Source organism: Coturnix japonica, chromosome 1 (genome assembly GCF_054131305.1).
Source record: "Coturnix japonica strain WE chromosome 1, WE-NBRP24, whole genome shotgun sequence".
NCBI lineage: Eukaryota > Metazoa > Chordata > Aves > Galliformes > Phasianidae > Coturnix > Coturnix japonica.
The window spans coordinates 62,702,017-62,728,452 of NC_140663.1; the positions used below are offsets into that span (position 1 = coordinate 62,702,017).

A 26,436-nucleotide genomic window follows, 5' to 3' on the forward strand; every position below is an offset into this window, starting at 1 on the left:
TATGAAGGAAACTTGTGCCCATAAGTAAATTATAGGTTGGTCTAAAAAAAAAGAAAATCCTTTTGTACTTGTAAACTGCCCATCTCTTATCCCAAAGCTGAAGGACTGCACCATTATTCCTACATTCCCATAAGAAGGCTTCAGTGTAGAGGAGTGGAAAATTACAGCTTTATTTAATTGTTGTTGTTGTTGTTCTGTATACTTTCCCTTTTTAGCCAGGTAAAAGTTAAAGATGGATTCACATGCAGACTTCCACATGTATGGGAAAAGAGTGTGCAACAGGGAGTGGCATTGGGGTTGAGGAAAGATGAGGAGCATCAGGGATAGTAAGGTTGTATCTGAAGCAGAACAAAATCCAGAATGAACGTGGGAGAAATATCAGCCTCTCAGAAGCGCATGTTGACTTTAACCATGTGGGTAATCCACATTCTGTTCAGCAGAGCTCTTTAGGGTTCCTTTCAATTCAGTAATCTTTTAAAATCTACTTACTTGTTTTGTGCTTTAAACTTGTTATGACCTATGTTAAAGAGGGTGAATTATTAACTTCTTAAGTGATATGCAACTTTTAACATATTTTTCTGGGTGTTGCTAAGTACCCACTTCTGCTATGAATTTCAGTTGTAAAAGTAAAGTCCAAGTGACTATGTTTAGGGGTAGGAGAAATTTCATCTTAAATAATCAGTCACAGTGACCATTGTTCATTATCATGTTTTATAAAAGATTTAGAATGTTTTCTGTTTTGACAGTCTCCTCCTGCAGCTGGATAGAACATAACTTCAACATGTGTTATGAATGTGTGACGTTTATATGCAGCTCAAGAGCATAAGATGCATTAAACATAGAAATTATCAGCTTTGAAGTGACTTATTACTTGGCTGAGTCCTAGAGAAGACATCCTTCTGTCCAGATTGGAAAGATATGGATTTGATGGGTGGACTGTCTGATAGATGTGGAACTGGTTACAAGATCGCATTTAGAGAGTAATAGTCAATAGCTCAATGACTGGACAGAGATCAGTAATGAGTGGTGTCCCTTATGGATCAGTACCAGGACAAGTGCCCTTTAACATCTTCACCAGTGACATGGACAGGGGGATTGAGTGCACTCTCATCATGTTTGCGGATAACATCAAGCAGTTGATACATCCAAGGGATGGGATGCCACCAGAAGAGACTAGACAGGCATGAGCAGTGGGCCCAGGTGATCCTCATGAGTTTCAGCAAATCCAAGTGCAAGATGTTGCACCTGGATCATGGTAACCTCTGCCATCATTACAAATGAGAGGATGTAAAGATAGAGTACAGCCCCACTGAAAGAAACTTGAGGTTAGTGGTGGATGCCAAACTGCTCTTCAGGAAGAGGGAAACAGGCAAAGGAGAGTGGGATTCATTATACTCTGGCCATTGAACAGCATGCTGTGAACTGGAGCATACTTAACTCCCTGCTTTGTCATTTATGTGGTAGTTTTCAGAGGTTTCATAGCATGCAATTAAATGCTGCCAGCTGCAATATTGCCATCAGCTGAAATTCTCATATGAAAGACGTAGCTAAGCAGGTTTCGTTATCTCCTTTTTCACCACTTGTGGTGATCTCAGTAAGGCTTGCACTCCTGCAAGTAGCTGGTCCTTGTCTTTTCTATTTTGTAAAGATTTATTCTGTAGAAATATCCTTTGGCTGAATTGCAGCAGTCACCTGTGGACATTATTGTAATTGGGCCAAAGGTATATGTATATGTATGTGTGTATGAGCTCATTCATAATCTCAGGTCTGCCTCTGTGGAACTTATTTATTTAAATACAGACCTTTACCTTCTTTGCTGACCCTGGGTTTATAAAGGCTGTAACTCTATTAATTCTAAGGAAATTTATGGCACTGTGTAAAGGAACTACTCGTCTCTTTAACACATTATGTTAATAAGAGTGAACGTCAACTCATCCATATGGTGTTTTTTCCTTGACAATATGTGTGTTCTTGCATTAGTAATTTCTTTATTTGTGGTGAATTAAGGAGCAAATAAAAACAAACCACCAAAATTTCACAGGGATTGTGAAAGCAGCATTTTGTTGCCCAGCTTCTAGAGTTTCTGACCAATGCTTAGAGGACAGTAAATATTTTTTTCCTTAGGAGTTTTCTGTTCCTTTTGTCTTTCGCCTCATATGACCACCTGCTTTCAAGGGCAAACAAACTTGGCTGTCTTCCTGGGCTTGCAGCTGCTTTTCTAAGTTTTGTTTGAAAGAGAAGAGAGCAGCTTGAACACAGAGTTTGGATGTTGCTGCTCTGCTGGAGGGGGAGACTTGGGTGGGGGAACAGAGACAAACACTACCGCACTGGCACTGTTAGGAGTCAGCATAGGGCTGCTTCTCTTGAGCCAACAGTTCTCACACATCTATCACGTGCAGCCTGGACCAAAGGTGAGTGGGGATGGTAATTGGTACCCCATAGCTTGCCAATGAGGAACTGTCTGATATGGATTATATGGAGGTAAAAGGGAGGAAGGGAACCATTCTGGTAGTGGATGTACAATGAGGGCATCGGGTCTTTCTGCACTGCCATCAGAACTGGTTTTTGTATTCTTATCGTAGGGTAGACTCAGAGCAGTCTTTCCTTGTCTGATAATAACTTAGTCTCGTTTGTGGAAATTGCTACTATTCTATGCTTCACTAGAGGCACTGGTGACTGTTTTTGTTTTGTTCTTTTAAGGTATAACAGTTTTCTTTGTTGTATGGCTTCAGCTGCCTAACCGTGTACAGGTGGGCAGCCACTTCTGTTTTATTTTGATTCCCAAGTAGATACCCTCAAATTGCAGCAGAGTCCTATTCCCAGTGGCACTGATTTCCGTCTTTCAAGTACTCTATCTGTGCTCAGTTACAGCATAGTAGAATAGCTGCCATAAGCTTCTAGAACAACCTTTGGCTATGAGGCAGGAGGGACAGGAGAGTAGAAGCTATGCCAGCTCAGAATGTGGGAGAATGATATACATTATATCTAATACTATTACTTGCAAACTGGGGAGAGGTAGCTGCACAAGGAGAGTTCTGTGGCTTCAGCAATACTCTTTAATACACTGAAAAGTAAAAGCATTATACAGAAGGTGCAGAAAAATTCAGGGGCTTAAATAGTGCATCTATAGGTGAGTAACACAAGCAGGTACAGTAAGAAATTAAAAAAAAAATAATGGTACCGGGTGGTAATGAGTGATATATCCTTAGAAAATGCAGTCATGCTTTATTTTATGCTTGTGCATTTGGGTTTTATTGAGACATATTTTGTACTGAAGTTTCACCTGGTATGTGATGTATCTGAGTTTTGTTTCTAAGAACTTCCAAGTTTAGCTTTACTTTGAAAAATTGGTCAGGCTAAATAATACCTCTGTAGACTTGCATGTATGCCAGTATCAAACTTACTCTGCTTTCACAGGAGAAATCCACAGTACACTGACAATCCAAATTGCTAATGGTACCATATTTTTTTGCCCAAATGAAATGATTTTCTCAACAGATTGGCAGACCACCAGTGTGATTTTCAAGTCTATTCACTTGCCAGCCTCTAGCTGCAGTGAAATAGTTAACAGTGTTCATGTATGAGCAGTGTTTATGTTTCAGAGCAAACCCTGATGGAAAACGGTAGGGCAAATACATGCTTTCTTTATGTCTCTGTCAGTCTAGAATAACAGGCATTTGTTTAAAGAAATATTTCCTAGATTACAAGGCACAGGGCATCATGCACCCAGTGTGTAAAATGAGTGCACGCTCTGTGCCAGCTCATTTGGTGAATATTTTAATTTCAGTTATATTATTATGCAAATTTCAAGGGGAAAAAAAAAAAAAGATTTTGTAGGAAATAGAAAGCAAAAGAAAAGCTTCTGTTAAGGTGATTTGTGCTAGTTCTGTAGTTCTGATGGTAACACAGCCTAACGAACTAAAGAATTCTATTTTGATCAGTGAATATGCATTGAATGCTGTTGTCTGGATTAAAAAAGTCCAGATCACTTTTGATTAGAACTGTTCTTCAAATTACTAGAATGTGATGGATGTGTCTGGAAGAAGAAGAAGCTCACAGTTAGATTTCTTCCCTGAGCAATTTATTACCCAAGCATTAGTCAGATACCCAATCTCCAGTCCCTTTCAGGATATATAAATAAATAAAACATAATAACAGAGCAGTAAAATTTATGACTATGACTGATCTGACAAGTCTCCTGCTTGCATTTCTACATGGAGGGTACAGAGAAGAATTTCTTAAAACATACACAGTCTTGATTCTTTTCACAGACATGTAGTTGCAATAGGTTAAAACCTGCAGTCTCTATGCAGTAAAACCTGTTGCTTAATATCGTGATTAAATGAAGAAACTATGGGTTTCAGCTCTAGCATGAAACTAGCTCTTGTATGGAAGACTTCTCCAACTTACCATTTTCTTTGAGTCCTGAGAGTCAGACAGAATTGTTTAGTTCCTGCGCTGACGTGATTCTATAGGAATGTATTGTAGTCTCGGGAGATGCAAAAAGTTTGTTCTATCACCTCTACGGTTCCCTTTACCTTAACTGTTTCCTATTTATACTTACATCTCTGAGATATCCATATATATATATATGTATATATATATATATATATTTTTTTTTTCCCTCTACTTGCCTCCTGAGTGAAATTCAGTGTTTTATCCCACAGCTGAAAACTGCAAAGGAAATTCATGTTTACCTGAAATTGCATAATTTTTCTCTGTGCTGTATTTGCATGTGTGCATGCACATAGTGGCAATGGAATGATGTGTATGCCAAGGCTCCTTGCTGCAGAGCTCCCACAGAGTTTCCACTTTGCTTTTATAGTAAAGAGAATTGTGTGAAATCTCAAATTCAGACATTCTTCTTGTTCTCTTTTGAAATGGTCTGATATTGACCCAAGATGTTTCCTTGTTTATTAGTATTTCTTTTTGTGGTCAAATTTTGTCTTGCCAGACCTGAAAGTGATTTTAACATGAATGATAGCTTTGTGGAAAGTCACATCAGAGATGAGATGTGCCATAATTTGCTGATGTTTTATAAAAACTGGTTACCAGAATGTAGGATGAAATATTTTTGAAGAAGAATAGGGATACATTAAAGTTGATGGCTTTGATACAAGTCTCTGAAATTCTCTGTGAATTCTGGGCAAGAGTTATTTTAAGCAACAATAATGCATTCACCATCTTGTTTCAAGATTTTAGTTTTACCTTAATGTTAGAAATCTCTTATTCTTTCTCCTGTTGCCTTGTGTGTTCACTGAATGAATCTGCGTCGTTTCTGCACAGCCACTTGGGCCGTACATTCAGATCAGTTTTCTGACCGATTAGTTATTGTATGTTTGAAGCAGTGTCTGCCTACAACCTCAAAGAACACCCAAATATCTCTTCCTCTGGATGGTTTTGCTGAGTGTGCCGTACTGCTTCTAAAGCCACAGTTAGTCATTTACGGATCTTCCTTCTTTCTTTCATTCCCACGTATTCTATAAGGAAGAGGAAAAACAGAATAAAATTCTTTTTATATCTGCTGATATAAAGACCTGAAAACAAGCACAGACTTCTAGAGATAGAGTGATTGCTCTTTTGATTTACAGAGCAAGTTTTGCAGCATGCTGTTCTAGAAAACCACTTTCTCACCTATTACTGCTAGTAATTGAATATAATGCATTGTACTGCATTACAATGACTAGTTATGTGGCTAGTTATATTAGCTTCCATTCAGACACTAAGGCTGATCCAGCTGAAAGTGATACTGACGGTGATGGTGACTGCAATCATCTGTGGAGTCATCTGTCTCCAGTACCAATTGTTCAATGTCAAAAGCGTGGAAAGAGTTGTTTTTAAATTAGTTTGCTGCTTGGAGTGGTGATTCACAGAAGTTATATTGCTAAGGTGTGGAATGAAGAGGATGAACATTAGGATGAAATAGACTTCTTCAATCATTTAATTCCAGATATCACTGTCAAGTGGCTTTAACTTACATCACTCAGTGTGTACATGGTTACGAGCTTATATTAATGTCGTCAGTGCTGTGATCATTTAATATCCTGAGTTGGAAGCTATCTATATGGACCACTGAGTCCAACTCCTGGCTTCACAGTCCCTGGGAATCTGTTCTCAAGGACAAGAGAGTGGAGCAGAGCTGGCAGATCCTAGAGGAAGCATTCCTTAGGGTGCAAGAGCTTTCCATTTCCAGGTGAAGGAAGACAGGAAATGAAGGCAAGAGACCAGCATGGCTGAACTGGTACATGCTGGTCAAACTGAAGAGCAAGAAGAAAATGCACGGGCAGCGGAAGCAGGGAGATGTACCCTATGAGGAGTGCTGATATGCTGCAAGGCTGTGTAGGGATGTGGTCAGGAAAGCCAAGGCTCAACTGGAACTGGGCTTGGAAAGGGGTGCAAGGAAAAATAAGAAAGGTGCATCAACAAGAAAATTAAAAGTTCAGGAGGAAGTATCCCCCTTGTGAGCAATATGGACAGTCTGGTAGCAAAAAAGAAAAGGCAGAAGTACTCAGTAACATTTTTTTCTTGTCTTTGTCTTCACTAGCAACTGCTCTACACACAGCCCTCAAGTGGATGATTTGAAATGTGGGACATGAGGGAGGGATGCCCCCAGCAAAATCAGGTTCTTGACTGCCTGAGAAATCTGAACGTCCATAATTCTATGGGTCCCAATGTGATTCATGTCAGAATCCTGAAGGAATCGACTCATAGAGTCACCAAGTCACTCTTGATAGCATTTGAAAAGATGCAGCAGTCAGATAAAGTATAAAGTGACAGGAAAAAAGTCAATGTCACACCCATTTTAAGAAGGGTAGAAAGGATGACCCAAGGAACTACTGACCTATCAGCCTCACCTCTGTGCTGGGGAGTATAAGGGAGTAGATCCTCCTGGAAGCTATTTTGAGGCACATGGAAGAGAGGGAGGTGATATGGGGTAAGCAGCATGGCTTCACCAAGGTCAGTTCCTGCCTGACCAACCTTGTGGGTTTTTATGTGTCAGTGGACAAGGGAAGAGCCACTTATGTCATCTGACTGGACTTCAGTAAGGTCTTTGACATGGTCACATAACACCCTTCTTTCCAAATTAGAAAGATATTAATTTCACAAGTGGACTGTTTGAAGGATTGGGAACTGGTTACAAGATCATACCCAGAGAGTGGCAGTCAATGACTCCAAATATTGATTGGCGATGAGTGTACTGAGAATGGTTCTTTTTAACATCTTAATCAATGACATCGACAGTGGGATTGTGCACCCTCAGCAAGTGTGTGGATGACACTAAGCTGTGTAGTGTGGTCAACACACCTGAGGGACAATATGCTATCCAGAGAGACCCAGGCAGGCTCAAGTGGTGGGCCCAAGTGAATCTCATGAGGTTCAACAAATCCAAGTGTAAGGTGTTGCACTTGGGTTGTGGTAACCTCTGCTATCAGTAAAAACTGGGATAGAGCACAGCTCTGCTGAGAAGGATCTGGGCATACTGGTGGGTGACAAGCTGGGTGTGAGCCAGCAGTGTGCCCTCATGGCCCAGAAAGCAAACTGTATCTTGGGCTGCACCAAAAGAAGCATGGCCAGCAGGGTGAGGGAAGTGACCCTACCCCTCTACTCTGTGCTGGTGAGGCCTCACCTGGAGTACTGCATCCAGATGTGAAGTCCTCAGTACAGGAGAGGCACGGACGTGTTGGAGTGAGTCCAGAGAGGGGCCACAAAAATGATCCAATAGAAGTACAGATTACTTGTGCTATGTCTTCTCTGGGCCTCAGGGTCTGCTAGCACATTTGTGCATGCTTCCACCTCCTCCTGCAGTTGTGAGTAGCCTCAATGCCTCCTCCTGGAAACCAAACCGTTTTATGATCATCCTACAGTCAGAACCTGTGCTGGGACAAGTGAAATAACCATTCCAACTAAGATCCACTTCAATATCTCCCACTGTCATGCACTACTTTAAATTTCATATTTTTATGAAAGAAAGAATGCGATGTCCCATGACCTTCATTTTTCTCTTTCTTGTATTGTAAGAATGCAGGCAAATTAAAAATAAAAAATATCATGACAGAATCATAGAATGGCTTGGGTTGGAAGGGACCTGAAGGATCTTCAAGCTCCAACCCCTTGCCACATGCAGGGCCACCAACCTCCACATTTAACACTAGACCAGCCTGCCCAGGGCCACATCCAACCTGGCCTTGAACACTCCAAGGGACAGGGCATCCATAACCTCTCTGGGCAGCCTGTTCCAGTGCCTCACCACTCTGTTGGTAAAGAACTTCCCCCTGACTTCCAACCTAAATCTTCCCTCCTTCAACTTAAAACCATTTCCCCTTGTCCTGCTGTTATCCACCCCTGAAAAGAGTTGGCTCCCTTTAGGTACTGGAAGGCTGCAACGAGGTCACCCTGCAGACTTCTGTTCTCCAGGCTCCAAGCCCAGCTCCCTCAGCCTGTCTTCACTGGCGAGGTGCTCCAACCTTCTGAACATCTTTGTGGTCCTCCTTTGTACACTCTCCAACAGCTCTCTGTCTTTTTTGTTTTGGGGGACCCAAATCTGGATGCAGTGGGTTTCACAAAAGGGCAGAGAGGGACAGTCACCTCCCTGTCCCTGCTGGCCACTCCTCTTCTGATGGATTCCAGGATACCATTTGCTTTCCAAGCTGCAGGAGCACGCTGCTGGCTTATGTTCAGTTTTTCACCCACCAGGACACTCAGGTCCTTCTCTGCAGGGCTGCTTTCAAGTCCTGCTTCTTCTAGAAGGTATATATGCCTGGGATTCCTCCAGTGCAAGTGCAAAACCTTGCACTTTGCCATGTTGATCCTCACTAGAAAATACCTACCAACTAACATTTAGAAGTTTTTTCTTCTTTTTTTAATCCTCTGCTCTGTGGCTAGTTCCATATGAAACATAAGTAATGTACTCATCCAAGAACAGGATTTAAAAGTGACCAATATTCTGACAGTTGAGTACCTCAGCTTCTTCAAAGCTGGACTGACAATCATTGACACAATTCCCTGAGTGAAAGGAATGAAGGGAAGGCCTACCTTGCCCTCTTCAGCAGGGGCTGCTGATGGAATGAGAACTGATTCTGTTTGATTACCTTGATCTGCTTCTGTTGGCAGCGTAAATAAAGGAGTTTCTGTTGGTTTTAATTATATTGAGCAACATTTGATTTCCATATTATTCCAGCTGTTTCAATTCACAAAAATAAAAATATATACTTTCAGATGCTTTAGGGTAGATATTTTAATGCAATTATTTTAATACATTCCAGTATTTTAATTCCTTTTGAAAACAGCAACAACTGTGACAAGAAATACAATGCTGCACATCGATGATACCCCAATCAAAACTTGGGAATGAACAAATGTAACCAGATTATATCAACCTTGGTGTCATCAGTTGTTCTGCACCAGTCTCAGGCTACCTGTTCAGTAATCTTTTATGTTAAGAACATTGTAAAATAGATGGTAAGAAACAGTTTCATTATTTCTAATACTAGATCAAACCAAGTGTTTTAATACTGAGATAAAAATGTTGTTAAAGAAGAGATAAATCCAAGGTCCTTAATTTGAATAATTAAATGGATTTTGTATTTAAAAAATAATTTCTAGAAAATGGTTGCTTTATGGCATAGTTGTTATTCAGATCAAGCCTATTGTTAATAGCTAAATACATGTAAATGTATTCTTTCAGTTCCAATTATTTCAACATTCAAGGTGAAAAATTGTGGTATAATGAAGAGCAGTTTTAACTATTGTGTCATCACCATTGTCTCATTCTTTGACCAACTTCTGATGTCATGAGTTTCAACTTCTGATGGCATGCATGATGAGAATTCTGAGTTTGAGAATTATTTTTAACAGTGTTATTCAAAGACAGTTTCTAGTTAGAGAAACACTTCTTTGTTAATTGACTGAATTAAGGATACCTGATTTTCATTGCAGTTGAAGCTGGAAACCAATTTATATAGTTTTCAGAATCCAGATTTTGAGCGTCTTTGTTCTTAAATTGAAGCCTAGTTTAAACTGGGTGTTTCAGGTCTGTGTTTGAGTCTGGTTAGTGAAGCATACAAAGACCTCAAAAATAATTCAAACGTATTTTATTTTTCTGCAGAGTTGCTTTTTTTTTTCTTTTTTTTCTCTTTTCTCTTTTTATCAGGTGTGGGAAAATAGAGGTAAGATGTTTGAAACAGAAGTTGTCATTTCCCTCGGGAAACTTCTATTTCAAGTTATTTCAACCATTATTTTTATATTCTGTGTACAGCAAGGAGATGTGTCATACGTAAATACAACTTTTTGCTAGTTGCATTGCAAAAGCTATGTAGAGCAGTCCCTTCTCTATATGATAATGAAGCTAAACAGAAGAAGTTCTTTATCTTGTTACTCTGAAGAAAAGGATTCTGCCGTAACCATCAAGCTATATTTGTATGCGAGCTGCTTGAATAAAACCCAGCACAAGTCTAGAAAATGAAGACGACAGCTACTGAAGATGTGTATTACAGGAAATGGATTTTACTCATGCTGTCAATGTATGAAGCTTTAAATAGTTTTAGAAAATCACTCAGTAAAATCCAAACGGCTTGCTAATCATGCTGTCCCACTGGAAGTGAACAGAAGCTTTGCCAACACAGTGTTTGAAGCTATCTCCAAGAAGATTATGCATTATTGAAAAATACTGATATTTTCTTAATGCAAATTGAATCTAATCATTCAAAAGTTCTTATTCAATAGAAGTGAATTTTATGTTGCACAAACATCATGTGCTTTATTAATTTTAGCTCAAGATTTCTGAAGACAAATCGAGTTCTTACCACAATTCAATTCATCATTAAAAGTGATGAACCTACCTTTTATGAAACGATCATATTTCCTTAGAAATATCAACCACTAGGGGACATTTCATCATTTAATACATTCCTGATATTCATATAATATATATTTATATATTTTAAATGTTACTTTTTCTTGTTAGATGATTTTTATTCCTGTCCCTCTAGTTTAATGAAAACAAATACTATCTTCCTATTCTATTTCTTTTAAGGAGAACCCAGCAGGAGCCTCTATTAAGCAGTTATCTAATGCTTATTATTTTTTAAGCAGAAAATAACCTCATTTGTCACATAATTTACATTCTTGATTTTCTTTTTTTATTGTTTTTCTTTTTTCACCTCTTCTCTGAAGGCTGTGGAGTATCCAGATGAAGTGAAAAAGAGCAAAAAGTCACAGAAGAATCTCTTGAGAATCTCTTGACTATCAGCAAATATTGTGTTTCCCAGAGGTCCAGATAAAACCATAGTATGCTTTTAAGGGGCTTTCTTGTTGTTTTTTTTTGTTTGTTTGTTTGTTTGTTTTTTTGTTTTGTTTTGTTTTGTTTTTTTGTGTTGTTTGTTTGTTTGTTATTTAGTTAGGCTTCAAGCTAACAGTGTTCATGTTCTGCAGTGTCTGAACTTACACTGTTTGGAGGCTTTATGATTACATTTTTTTCTTTTTTTTCTTTTTTTTCTTTTTACTGACTTAATCACCAACTATGGTGCTAACTATTTTACCTTGTCTTGTACTGACTAAATCTCCAACTAGTGCTAAGTATTTTATCCAGGCTTACCATGACTAGATGCTTCTTCTTTATCTGGTCTGGGTGCGACTGATGGTGACTATGCTGGAGCAGGAAGGGTAGCAGAGCTGCATTCTCAAAGGTATGTATAAGGGTGCAAATCTGCAGGCGGTTCCTCAAGATGCTCCAAGTGGATGGATAAATTTATCACTTTAGTTCAGAATGGGAAATTTGATCACTCTGATGATTTGGAGCCTGAAGGTTTTTGTGTGTGTGTGTGTGTGTGTTTCACTGTACCAGACTTTCTTTTAAGTTGAACTGCTCATACCAACTGAAAGCTGGATTCATACCATCTAACTGCAGTCATCTTAAAGTACCCATTTTAGTTAATTGACTAGACACTTTCTGTTGTCAGTGAAGAAACAGAGGCTTTTCAAGAGCATGATTCATCCCATCCTAAAATAGGAGTCTAAGCTGGAATAAATTGGATGTAGCTATCTTTCTCCACCAAACAGCAGGAGAGCGCTGACAACAGGTTAGTTGAAGTTATGTGAGATGGTTCCTCTCTGAGCTATTGATAGGATATCCTTTCCATACCTATTGGTTCACTGGTCTGGGAGACGAGTAATGTTTTTAAAGATTTTGTCAAATGGAGGCAAACATGATAAATAAATTTTAGTCTTGAACCTTTCAGGTTTGGAAGAGCGTAGGGCAGAAAGTAATGTATACAGTTCCCCTGCAACTAAGCATAGATAGTCTGTGCTTCATTTTGTCTTATGGCAGCTTGAAGAGCAAAAGTTGATGCATAATGCATTGTGCGTATTTCAGGCTGGGATTAGCCTAGAAATCAGCACCCACTTGCAGAAAGGATTCCTGGTTACTCCTCTGTGCAAACAATATCATGATGACACATGAGAGCTATCCTGTCATTTTCTTGTTTGCTTACTGAAAAGTGAATATTCTAGCTGAAAAACAATTTAAACCCACTGCCTAACATATCTCAAAAATGGCTTGAATGGAAAGCATTTCAAGCTTGCAGAAATATGATACATGTTTAATACCATCTGAATGGTTTTCTCAGTAACTTTTGGAATAAATATTCATTAGAATAATGCTGAAGGTAGAAACTTTTCTCAACAGAATAATTGGTAACAGTTTTACAGCAGAAAAATTGTGCAGTTATTTTTTTCCCATGTATTACTTGTGAAATGAAGGAAAGGTACCATTTAATACTAAACTCTGCAATATATATATATATTTGTATTTTGAGGCATTCTTTATGACAGAGACAAATGAACCAATGACAATTAAGATTTCACTTTCCTTCTCCAGCACTGAGCTTCTACTGAATGTTTTTCATAATTGAACAGTCATATTTTCCAGCTGATAGTGAAGCCTCCGCTGAGAAAGTACTGGATGAAACAACCACTGATGTTATCTCTATGAAAGTTCACTTAGCATTTTAAAGGAACAAATAGGGTTATTTAGCATGCACTGATACTGAACTGAGATAGGAAAAAACGACACCGTCAGACTTCTGTTAAGATCTGCCCATCTCTAAACTAGTTTTCTTGGATGTTGCTAGAAATGTATGTATGTCAGAAGGCAAGTTTACTTCTATGATACATTTTGATACCTGAATTGCCATTTCTTTTTTTTTTTTCTTTCTTATCCCTTTGTTAATTAAGTTCAAGGAAAGGAATACCCAAAGAAAGGTATTTCTACCAGCTTGTTTAATGATTTTCTTTTATTCATATTTGAAATGAAGATGCACTCATGATGCTTACCTTTTGCTGATACCATCTTATAGTAAGAGTAATAAATTCTTAATGTCTCATCCTCACAGTGTGTAGAAACCATATTGCAAAGCTACTTCTTTTAGTTCTGCTACCTGTGCTAGTTTCAGGCTCATGATGGTGGAGAAAGACCAGGCAGTTAACTAGTCTAATAGTGATACTATACAACCATAGTATCTCATCTAATTCTTCTTTCAGTTGGGCAAAAAAAGAGTCTCTGTAGCCATTTCCAAACTAGGAGATTCTTCTTTTTTACCTAAATTAGGAAATAACCTCTTTTACCATTCTGTTTTCTGTTGGTCTTAAGATGAATGGTTTGTCACCAAACTGTGACTATAAAGACATACACATCGTGTTTATCGTTTTAGCCTTTTAATAATAATAATAATAATAATAATAATAAAATAATAAAAAAATTGGAATTATTCTGCCATTTATTATTGTTTTTTGTTTTTTACAAAGGAATTTGACAAGCAGATTTCTGGAGTTCTTAAAGGATTTGAAACAATAGCCTATGCATGATGTTATACATGCATAAATTACATACACGTACACAAAGAAAACAAGGCACTGTTAAGACTGTACAAGTAATAAATGACCAAAAGGTTACTGATGCATTAGAAACTGGGTTCCTAATGAAAACTGTATTGATAGTCGTTAAAACACCCTAAATCTTTGTATTGTTTTGGGATTTTCTGCTTAAAAGCCCAGCTGTGTCCCTCTTTCCATATGTATTGGACCCCACATTAGTAGGTGAATAAATTGCTCCAATGTTGCTGCTGGAACGAACTAAGAAGTCAGCCAAGCGTTGTGTCACACACGTAGCAGTGTTGCACTTCCGTTTCTCCAGGTGGTGACTACTAATGTAAAAGAAAAAGAACCAAGGTGAAGTCATGAAGTCAAACGATGAGCAATCAAGTGTGCTGCTTCTAAAAGACTTTTGAGCTGTGCTAATGTGAGGGTTCTTTTAATATGTGCACAAATACAGGAACATTACAATCTTCCTTCCACCTACTTTGTGCCTGAATATACATAGTTTTTGCACTGTACGCTATTATCAGTTTTAATGATGGGGGTTATTTAAATGCGAAGGCCTTAACAGTCATATGTCATTTTTATTGATATTCAGAATAGCAGTTTATGACATCTAGAAAACCTGTAATGATAGTATAGTTAAGACAGTAAGTGAAAACAATGACTAAATGTTTACCTTTATGCTAAACTTCTAAGTCTATTTAGAGCTCTTGCTGATATCATGAGGATTACTAATGTAATGGCAACTACTAACATTTACTTAGTTCTCTTCTTCCCTCCAAACTGTACCCTCCTCTCACCAAACAGTGATCTTCCAGACCACGTTAAATGGATTGAGACAGAAGGCTCTCCCAACTTTGCCATCTATCATAGGTGGCAGGTGTTGCCAACCACTGCTGGCTTTGGTACCATTGAAGATCTAGTTCTGTCTAAAAAGGGATTTCTTCACTAACAAAAAGGGGCCACATCTTTGTTAAATCATCATCAACTTGAACGTACTGTTGTGTAGGAGGTCACCATTTTCTGGATAGGGCTTTAAAGAGTGCCCATTGAATAGTCTTTATCTAAAAATAATATTTAATGGTCTGAACCAACCATTTACAAACACTGTGTAGGACTTACGCAGCATTAGATTTTTGTTTCAAACACTAAACAATGATTGGCTTGAAAGAGCCAATCCTCCACACATAAATACTTGATTGCTGATTGCTTGTGGAATTACTGTTAATTTTCTTTGGTCACTTCAAATTAATGTGGCATGGAACAGACTGCAGTTTTCAGTAGAAATACACTCTGACGAGTTCCAATTTTAGTTTCAAACTCTGAGCAATTACCAATGAATACTTTTACCTATTGATTGACTAAATCCATTATCTCAAATGTCACCTATTCTTTTAGAGTTAGTTGTGCTAATCTAAGAATGCAGATGGGATAGCAATTCTGAAATAAATGTCTGGATTGTATCAGTTTTGATCAGCAAATAGGCAGCAATTTAAGCAATCGATATTTTAATGAAATGTTTGCATAGGGTTTGATATTGCTCCTCTTAGATTTTTCTTGATATTTCTATTATTTAAAAATATTTTAATTGAGCCCTTAACATATGTGGTTTAAGCAGCAACTGTTTATAATGGAAATCCTATTTGTTAGTGGAGGCAGAGTTCTCCTTTTCTTTAACGATAACAAATCAGACCACTCCAAGTTTAAAACCCCAGTTCCTACATGAAGTTGCCAGATTTCTAACCAGTGTCAAGACTGACTGGAACCATTATGTCTATTAGCTTTTTAGCTTTTTGATCAATTGCCTTTAGTTGAAAATGTGCTTTGAGACACTTCACCCAGTAAAAGATTGTGTACCAAGGTCTCAAAAAAGCAGATAAGGCATACCACACTCATAAACATGATGCCTTGTTTTTTATTACTACTATATATATATGTATATATAATTTATTATATATTTATTATTTTCATATACTTATTATATTATTTATTTATTTATTTATTTTAAAGCAAGAACTATATAAATGCAGGTAGCTTCCATTATTATTTTGGAAGGTAATCAAAGTGTTATATGATAATATTTAATTAAATTGAGAAAGGATCAGATAACTCTACATATATTTAGCAAGTCTATCTATAGCAGTACTGTTATTGAAAGAGTATTGATCAAAAGACAAGACTGAGCATTCAGTGATGTTTATCATTTATCAGAAATTGCAAGTACTTTTTGAACTGTTATTTTATATTCAAAACTTTACCTGAAATTGGACTTAGGGCTCTATAAACATGAATGTATGTATTTCAGACTATTTAAACTCTATCAGAGCCAGTTTTTTCTCTTCATTCTTTCCATGCTTAAGTTGGCATGTAACACTAATGAAATATTTAATTTCAGGAAGTAGTTAAATTTTAAAAGAATTCTATTCTGTCAAAGCACTGTTGTTATTAAGCAGGATGTGTTTTCTTTTTATTTCTTCTTTAGGCTTGGAAATTTGACATTTAAATTAAAAAAAAAACTCTTACAATAGACCTGACTTCTCAAGGTAATGTAGTATTTGCAAGCTTTCACACTCATGAAAGGGCTATAAATTGGGAAGTAACAAATGATGTGCAACTTTTTTCTCTGGATTTACTTTTTATCCGGCCCAGACTGGCTCTTTTTACAAGGAGAGTATCTTACACTGCCTGAGAAATTACAACAGACATGAAGAATCTCAACAGAATATCACTGGCTTAAATTTTACTTCATTTTACTTCATTTTACTTGTGATGCATCAAGAAGAAGCATGAGAAATCAATACCTTTTTGTCTTTGATGCTGGTTGTTCTGGCATTTCCTCACTAAGTCCTGAGAGTGTGTTCTGTGACATTATGGGCAGTATCCATTCTTGCCTCTTGGAAGTCCCATCAGAGAGATTGTCAGTCACAGATAGTAATCTTTAAACAATAGAATACTCTGTGATACTGAATAGTTCTATTTCTGCTCATGTTATTAGAGACATGAAAGTAAAAGCAATTCATGCAATAATCGGAAAGTTACTCCTATACAGAAATAAATATGATTACATATTACTCACTTCTCAATAGATGTAGCTTCCAAACAGCTCAGTGTGACAGAAAGTACAATGAAGAAAACTGACAGCTTTAGGTTGCACATCTTTGCTTCCAAACTTTCTGAAAAGAAAAATGATTGAGAACTGAGAGCAATGCCAAATACTCCTCAGCATGTCCTGTGACTGATGACCACTCTCTCCTAAAACAAATGCAGCTGGTCTTTCTTGTAGGCTAGAGTGAAAAAAATGATCCCCACAAGTTTAGTGACAGGCAGTTTCAGACAGAGAGCTCTCAACGGTAAGCGTTCATTTTCCATCTAGTAGTGTCAGTTCTTTCCCACATCTCTGGTTTGCATTTCCTGGCATGTCCTTATCTCAAATTTTGGTCCCAGGTGCAATTTACCTTGAAGTCATTTTTAGCCTTTTCCTGAAAAAATGCTGTTGATTAATCATGAGAAACATTGTGTTTTCCTAAAAGCACATCTATTGCACTGCATCTGAAATAAGAAATAAAAGGGAAAATGTTTACCTTGTAATGGTCAGGGAGCTAACTGGAGAAGCACGCCTGCGTTAGCGAGAAGGGTGCATGCCACAGTTCCACGCTTGCACCTAGCTCAGGAGTATCCCTTTTCTCTCCTTCCTTGCTGACAAGTAATACAGCTCTTATATACCCTTCGCACCTTTCTCATCTCTGACATCAGGCAGCGGAGAGAGACTGTCATTAATTCCCATCCGTATCGATAGAAGGTGCCCCAGAGAGGAGCAGAGGCAGCTTGGTCATCGTTACATTAGCACATTAGTAAATATTAGCCTAGTATATGCAGGATGCCTTCATGAAGATAATAGCATATTGCACATCAGAATCATAGCTTTAGCTTTACAGTTGTGATAAGATGCTGAGGTAATATTCCCCGTGGGTGTTTTCAAGGGCTAAATAAGGTAACAAAAGTTATAAGGAAAGCTGGAGTAAATGAGACATCGGATCACTGAAATATAAGACAACAGACTTATTAGACAACAGGCAATATTGAAGAGGTTTCTTGTAGAAGGGGATGATGATCAAAATAGAAAAAGAAAACATGTTTGAAGTGGTGAAAGCTAAGTGAAGCAGAAGAAAAGAGAGAAAATGGTTTAAATTGACAGTGTGAGCATTCAGGGTTTCAACATAGAAATCATTCTTTTTTTTTGTGAACTATGAATATGAATGAAAATTCTCTTGTTATTAATGTAAAATCTTTTATTAGATCTTGTAAATTAATAGTTTCATGCACAGAAATTGTTTCAGATGGTATTCACGGAAAGGTAAAGACTAGTATTAAATAGCTGGGAAATGCTGAAACAAAGGCTGCCATGCACATTTATTTCTAGTGCTCCCAGAGTATGGTTCAGAGACAAAATACACAGCCTTTAAGAGACTAGGAGACTAGGTTTATTTATTTTTTTCTTTCAGATCATGAAAAATGAAATTAATTACTTGACTGCAGATTTTTCAGTGGCAGTTATGCAAGTGACAGTGAATGTCTTTAGGTGTACATCTAGGTGCCCAAGTACATTTGGAAAACTGGTCTTTCAGTTACTTATGGGGGTTGAGATGTAGACACAGAAGCACAGCTGAAGCTTTCTGTGCTAGGATGTTGTCACATGCATCTTCTGTAATGCCAGGCAACAGGAGTTAATCCCTAACTGCCTCAGAGCCAAGTGCATTGCCTTAACTGGAAGCCACCTTTGTCAGTTTAGTCTGCAACAGCAGATTTTGTACTGAAATAACCAAAGCCCCACCGCTGCTTCTCTTTGGTCATCTGTGCTATTTGGGCTGAATGCAGAAAGGATATTTAGCCAGGATATAATCCTCTCACAGTGAATACAACAGCTAGTCTGACAATAAGATTTTTGCAAGTGACAAAATGTTTTAAAAAGTCGGATTCTGCTCTTAAATATTTTGCTGTTTCTAATAATCATGTGCTTTCTTTTTTTGTCTCCCCCTAGATTCCTTTCCTTCCAGCCTGGATGGACAGTCCCAGTGTGCAAGAAGTAAGAATAGTTCTGCTATGTCTTCTCTATGACAGTGTGTACAGTGCGACTCTGAGACAAGTTTATCTCTCCGTGGAGCTCTTATTGATATTTTCACTATAGCATTTGACTGGAATGAAATAACATTTTGCTGTCATTTTCACTGCGGCATTTTGTATCGCTGAAGTAATTTCACTCCTCTGAACTGAAAACATGATTAGACCCATTTCATAGAGATAGAATTGTGCAAAAAAATAATTATGCTAATAATCTGGCTGATAATTGACAGCATCTCATATTCATAGTTTAAACACTGAACCTGAATACCTTAGTGCCCTTCTTCTGGAGCAGGAATATGTCTGGGTCCCACTGGCTCTCAGCAATGGCATGCATGCTCAGTGCTTTCGAAAAGGCAGCCATAGGCTGTTCCAGTTCCTGGAAAGCCGTGGATATATCAGATGCAGTTCTGGTCTGTTAGAAGATTTGAGTCATTATTCAGAATCAGTTACTTTTAAATCTTGTAAGGGATGTACCAAGACTGAGTCAAACTATGGGACATAAGAAAAGTTAAACAGGATTTTCAAAGAAGCATTAAATCCCAGACCCCAGTTCCATCTGTCGGGGGGAGCACCTAATGTTTTATATAAAAGAGTTATTCTTGATTGCATTATAGAAATGAAACTGCTCATGATGCCTCTGGACTATAACATTTTCTCCTGGGTCGCATTGCATTTTGCCAGAATTAGAGACAAGTCTCTCCAGCTTTTGTTCAGGTGTAATGTTAACAAAACAAAGATGTTACTTCTTCTGTTGCATGTTCGTTAAAGCAGATGTAGTGCTTTTGTGCTCAAACAAGAATTAAATCTGAAATCACAGAATATCTCTTACAAATATTCATGACTGAAATGTCAAGAATGTGGCCCTAAGTACTGTGCAGTTAGCACCACTCAATTGAAGTGGTTTCAAAGCTATCTTTAACACTGGTGAAGCTCCATAATCCTGATCTCAAAAAACCCCCCTTATATTCTGTGCAAATGTTATCTTGCTAAGGAAAATACTGAGTATTCTTAGTAAAGAAACACAGGACAGACTCTATCCTGGGTAGTTACATGATAATTGTATGTATTTATACCAGCATTTAAGTCCCCATAAAAGTAATTGTCTAAAATATTGTGCCTGTATGGGGGTAAGAGGACACCAGACCTGAGGTCTACAGAGAACCCAGAAGACATGGTATGTCAATACTCCAGTCCCTACTGGAAACTTCCAGTGTAAATATCTTGACTTGCGAGAGGATAAACGTTCACTGCGATGTAATGCATTGGCAGCAGAAGAACAGGGAGTCAATCCTGTCTCAAGTGTTTGCCACTCTTATGTACTAGGGAGCGTGATTTTTCTAACTAAAAGTGAGATGGATGGAGAGTGCTCTAGTGTGTGTTTCTAATGTGGGACTCAGTCCCAGCTCAGAAGATTTATGCCTGTTTCTCCTTGTTTACTATAAACTTGCTCCTTTATAGATGTTTACACCAGATGTGTCTAAAGGTATGTGAAAGGAGTTCCAACATGGGCACTTTAATTTCTTAATTCCTCAATAACCTGACATTTAAGGTGGTCTGCCTCTCTTTCTCATTTACTATTTTTCTTTGTCTATCCTTGACCCCTTTTGGGCAACCATTTTCCACTTTTAATGACTGCTATTTAATTTCTGCATTTCATATTTGCTTACTAATGTTAATGGCACTCTTACAATCTTTTTGTAGTGAATGTCCCTTTTCTATTTGTGAGAGTCAGAAAAAACATTACCTACTACATGCACTTTTCCAGATGCTGTTCTGCTGTATAAGTTGGCTATCTTCAGTAAATTACACTGTTGCTCAGTTACCAGGATCTAGACGTGAGTGAATAACTCATAGTTTAGTTTGTCTACTTTATCAAAACAGAAAATGAAAAGCTTTAGGCATTAATCTGAAATTAACATTTGTTACTCCTACTTGGTATGGGCCATTTAAGCAATGACAGAAACCCAAACAGCTCTTTGTGTTGATACCTAAACCGGTGTTAACTCTGTTGAAGAGTTCTGGAAGCAGCAGCAGAAGAGCTAATGGAGACAAAGTTAATCGTAGAATCATAGAATCACCAAGGTTGGAAAAAAAACCCTAAGATCATCCATTCCAACCACCCACCTGAGGTAATTCAGAAATGGTGGCCATCCATGGAACTGACTAGCAAATGAAATCATTTGGATAGGCAGCAGCACCTTAAATCTGTCCTTTCTGTTGCGTTATGCTACTCATGTCACGTCATTGACAGAATAATGATGTAGCCACAAAGGGCTGTTGGAAACGATTGCTCAGAGCATAAACTCAGAGGAGTTTGTACTGAATCAGTTCCCATAGCTGAGAATTTCCCAAGCAAGTGGAATAAATCCTGTGTTTAGATCAGAAAAGTCAGAATTGACAGTGCAATGATTGGTGAGTTATATTTCCTCATGCCAGTCCTGCTTATGTTTTATAGAACTTTAGTTGCAGGGCTCCTACTGGTTTGCATCAAACAATTCACCTTTGAATGCAACAAATAGTTTAAATTCTTGACATTTTTTTTCCCTGTCCTGCAACTCATTTCCAGAAATAGAAGAAGCTGAACTCTCCTTTGCTTATTAGTGTCACTTACTAGACAGTGCTAAGGGCAACTAGGTAACATGAAATATTACTGTCCTTCTCCCTCTCTCATAACCTAAGCTATCCATTGCTATCTGCTATGGCCATTAATTAACATAGCTGTCTGTAATCCTTAGAAAGCTTTCAGATATATTGCTGTAATGTTGTACATCCCACCAGTACAATACTATATTGATTCTTATTAATAGGCAAACTTGCATGTGCACTTCAAAAAAGATTAAGGAATTAGGTCCATGAATTTCTGATTTCTGATTTACTGTGTGTTACTGTGAGAAATCCCAATCCGTCTTCCCCACCCCAACAACTTATAAAGTGCATAGGCATCTGTAGGAGATGCTGTGAGACTAGGAGCTACCCTCCATACCTAAAAAGTACAGAGCAAATGGAGCCATTCAGTAAGATAAACTGATGGTTTTCAAGGTAAATCTACACAGAACCACATCAGCCCTTTGCACCTGATGCAGTGCATAAGTTTAAACTAAGTTTTCTTTTTCATTATTTCACTTTCAACAATCAGACTCTTTTTTTTTTCCTCCCTCTGCAAGCTACAGCAAGAGATTGACAATTTGGCTTTGTCTTGAAACACTCTGAGTCTTTCAGATGATGCTGTCTTGACAGCTCTGCTATTAATAGTGGCATTTTCTCTCCTGTTTTAAAGAGAGAATTGTGCTGAACTGGGAATCAGTCATGTAAGTAATAATTTTTCTGTAGGGGCAAATGCAGCGTACTAGTTTACGTAGGAGGATTTTCGTTGACAATAGTATGAAACATAAATTAACTTATTTATGGTATGTCAACACATGTAGCTGTAAAAGAAGATAGCCCTCCTTCAAGGAGAAGTGCAGTAAGGCTGCATTTACTGTGTTCTTGCATTGTTGTAAGTGTGAGCAGAAGACCTGACCTTTTCATTCTACTCGGAGATGAGAAAAGATTTTGATATGCACAAGGAACGTGAATCAGTACATAAAATTGTCTCTCTACCAAAAGAAGTCATTAAAAATTCATTAGGAACTCAGCATATGTACCAGGATTAGTGCATTTAGGCTCTGTTATAGTCATGTCTTTTACACCAAATACTGCTTCTTTCCATCTGATTACCCACCGCTCCATTTTTGGCTGAGATCATCCCTGACGACAGAAGACATACCACAAGTGAAGTGGCTGATTCAAAAGCTGATGCTTTCTGCAATAAACTCTCACTGAACCAAATACCCAGTGCAGAACTGAACGCACTGTATTATTGCAAGACAAGAAAATCGGGTTCTGGAAATTTTATGTTGTCAATACATTAAAATAATTTCATATTAATGCTTACTGTGCCAACAAATGCTACAGTTCTCATGGGACTAAGTTGAAAATGCATCTTTTCACAGCATTTGATTCAAAAAAGAACCCTGTGCAGAAGAGCAGAGAAGCACACACTTAAGGATTTTACGTGTTTTAAATCCATGAGTTTTGAGTACTTAATCTTATTTAGAATGTGTAGAATATTTTGGGGTTCAGAGCCTTTTGTATTGTGTAGGCTGTTACCTAGATTGGTGGTCTTCATAGCCAGGGATAAACCTCAGGCTATGATTATGACGCTAGTGAGCTTCCTTTTTCTACCCTTTCCAGAAGCACTGTAGCCCCTCCTGATGCATTTCTCCAGGCTGGAAATCACTAATTTCATGTCCAGAAACTTTCAAATTGACACATTGTGCTTATTTTACACATTGTGAAAAAATTAGGAATTTTGGCAGCTTTATATGTAATTCCACATCAACATAACATAACAGTTCATATAATTTCATGTCAACAAAAGTTTAAAACATTCTTAAAGTGTTTTATAAGCAGTTGTCATAAACTCTCATAGTATTCCTCATAGAGTAATGAATCATTACAGACTACGACTCTACGTTATGTGTTGTCCTGTTGCCTTTTATAATACTTGCAGTAGTTTGCAGTGGTTGATTAAACAAATGTTAAAAGAACCATTAAGAAGTGTCACCGTGGAGGTGAAGTAACTTTTTAATGACTAAATCTGAAACATACAGTTTTCTGAAGTCAGTTGATTTTCCTTGTCAAAAGAGGAGGTATATTTAATGCATCTTAAATCTTTCTGAGCAAAAAAGGGAGATCCCAGGAAAATTGCTCATATTTTTAGAAATGAGGTTTCTGTAGTTAGAAAGTTGTGCTCAAAGGTAGATGCAAAGCTATGTGTCCAATTCCCAGAAACATCACCCATATTTCTAGAGTTTCCCCTCTTAGATGAGGATATTTCTCACCTTTTAGGACTGAGGTCCACATTCAGAGTTCACTTAGAAGGCCAGGAGTACCACCCTTAAGCATTTTCTAGTAACTGCTATCTAACCAGCTGTGTGATGGTATCTCTGCACACAAAGAGTATTATCACACGCTGAGAAACTTGGGGACTTGATGGATAGCAAAAGTGAAGTGCTATCAGGTTACATAAACCACTGATTGATGAATCATAGTTAATGTCATTTTTTCAGGGGAAAAGGCTCCAGAGAGTCTTTGAAGCCTTTGAACTGCCAGTCAACCTACAGTACCTTTGTTCCTTTAACTTCTCTGAAAGCGTGTTCATGAGCCAATATGGATTGTTAGTGGAAAGCTGACAACCTGAACACACAACAAATCCCTCTGTACTTTTAAAAGGAGGTACTGCCCAAAAGCATATCGTCAGCTATTCAACATTTTGTTTTAAGTAGTTAATTTATTCTGAAAAGCTGTTTTGACAGTTGGAACTCTTATGTTTTCTAACATTTAAAAATAGAAGTTTGTATAACACAATGTCGTCCAGTCCTGTGGCAGATTTTATGGAGAATGAAGAATTTTATGTCCTTTTAAAGTTTGCCACAAGCCTGGAAGTCCTGAGCCTGTTAGTGTATTGCACATAGACCATGTTATCTCCATGTATGTATCAATGCATGCTATAAATGACTTCTGCGTGTTATTCTTGTGTTACAGGGGAAAAACTGAGATGATGTTGATTTTAAGAGGAATGCACAGAGTCGATGTTAGAGTCAAGGATGGGAGGCAGCTCTGAGTCTTCATCTAGTCTGTAGCTGACAAATGCGCTCTGATGAGGTGAGATTAAAGAATGTGGCACATTTTGTTCAAACTAATTCTGAATTTAGGCACAAAATGGACAGAAGGTCTTGTACATTTCTGTGTTTCTGTATTTGCAGGAAAAAAATGCTCTACTTCTTAAACACAGGTCCTTTCCTGACTAGCTTAGGTAAATCAAGCTCTCATTTGTAGATCTCTTCATTGGCCAGTGTAATAAGATCCTTTGGCTCCCCCCAGTAAACCTCAGTCTAGTATAACCACTGCTAGAATAAATACATTGTTGATTAAAGAATGCACTGTTAAATTATTATATCTTTCCTTATTTTTGCCTTTTTCATCTCTGTCTTCTGAGGAAGTAGGTTCCCAAAATACTGGGAGAAGGTTTATTTTATCTGTGCAGATGTTATGACCCGTATAAACAGCTGATAGCAAAAACAACATTTTGAAAGGTCGTGAGGTTTTCAGATTCAGTTTTGCTGTTCTGTTCAAAGGTTTAATTTTGCAATGAAGCTTTTGGAGTGTGTATCAAGACCAGAGGACAACAAAGAAAAACCTATGTTGTCCCTGTTAGAAGTTGTCTCTTTAGCCTCCATTTGACTGAAAATAGCATGGCTGTGCAACTAGATGGATGCAACTAGTGATAGATGGCCACTGTCCCAGTCAGTATGAGGCCAAAAGTCACTTGTGTATCTTGAGTAGATAATTAATCTTATTTATAATATTAGGTTATGACCACTAGTTGTTCTTGCTTTTTAATTGAAAATTTACAGCAAATCTGCATCTTGACTTGAGCTTCTTCCACAAGCGATTGTAAAGGAGTTCTGACCTTAGACAGGGAGCTACTGGCTGTCAGGCTTTTTTGTTCCTTGGCCAAGAGGAATAGGCCTAGAATGACATACAGAGCAGAGAGATTAAGGATAGGTGTTGTTTGACCTGATTTTTACTTGTCTAAAAGTTAGTTATCTAGACTAAGCTAGCTCTTCAGGCTTTCAAATGAAAAGCATGAGAAGCACCTCCAGAGATCATTTCCTCCCACTCATTTTAGACAGCTGTCTTAAGAGCAGATAAATTGTTCTGTTGAGAGAGTCTATATGAGGATCTTTGACAAAATTACTTGTTAAGAATAGAGTATACCTTATTCTATACAAATATTTTACTCTCTCAGGTATTTTCCTTTTATTGGAGCACTAGAATGATGAGTGTCCCTCAAACAAGATCTGTCCAGATAGAAGAAATGTAAATTCTCAATTTCTCAAGTGGTAATAATACAGTAAGCAGTGAACTCTGCAAATGAGATAGGGGTAGATGAGAATTCAATACTCCAGGAAACCAGAGATGCTCTATAATACCATATTATCCATAAATTAGTCACATTAGAGAAAAATACTGATTCCATGCTCACTGAATTTTACATGAACTTAATGAATATTGAAGAGTGTACATTGATGAACTCATGTTCATTTCAAATCTCTGCTCTGATCTTTTTTGGAGTAGAATTTAATGTGCGCATGTTGCTGACACCTGGGAAAGAGCTGGGACTGACTTCCCACCTTCAGACGGTGTCTCAGCCCCCCTGCTGAAGCCCCTGAGGTAAAATAAAAGCAAGTTATAAGATAAGAAGAGCTTATCTACTTTAAAACTAAAATGACCTTGACATCTTTCAGCTTTCAAAAAGCTTGAGAAAATATAAAAGCTCTGTAGCATTTACAGGCAGCTAAAAAATCAAATAAATAAATGTACTTTTAGTCTATTTTT

General features: G+C 37.7%; 2 protein-coding genes across 9 annotated transcripts in view; one reads left to right on the top strand and one right to left on the bottom strand.

Annotated features, from left to right (window-relative positions):
* Positions 1-2,212: 2,212 nt before the first annotated feature.
* The window catches only part of LOC107316629 (solute carrier organic anion transporter family member 1A2-like), a 49,629-nt gene continuing 25,405 nt past the window's right edge, over positions 2,213-26,436 (top strand). For 4 of the 8 annotated variants that reach the window (XR_001556491.3, XR_001556492.3, XM_015868369.3 and 1 more), the window contains exons 1-3: positions 2,213-2,411; positions 18,911-18,955; positions 24,580-24,699. Coding sequence is in view for 4 of the 8 variants with exons in the window: in XM_015868369.3 (XP_015723855.2) it covers positions 24,685-24,699 (15 nt within the window). In the remaining 4 variants the exon portion in view is untranslated. Of the gene's footprint in view, positions 2,412-11,661; positions 11,685-16,354; positions 16,416-18,910; positions 18,956-24,579; positions 24,700-26,172; positions 26,272-26,436 lie in introns of those variants that run through there. The other 4 variants (XM_085542818.1, XM_085542806.1, XM_085542825.1 and 1 more) reach the window with 4 other exon arrangements.
* IAPP (islet amyloid polypeptide) lies at positions 13,755-17,564 on the bottom strand. Its single transcript, XM_015868420.3, has 4 exons — positions 17,454-17,564; positions 16,949-17,045; positions 16,674-16,808; positions 13,755-14,198 (listed from the first exon to the last, which is right to left on the bottom strand). Exons 2-4 carry the CDS (start codon positions 17,026-17,028, stop codon positions 14,006-14,008), a joined length of 408 nt encoding a protein of 135 aa, XP_015723906.1. The 5' UTR covers positions 17,029-17,045; positions 17,454-17,564; the 3' UTR covers positions 13,755-14,005.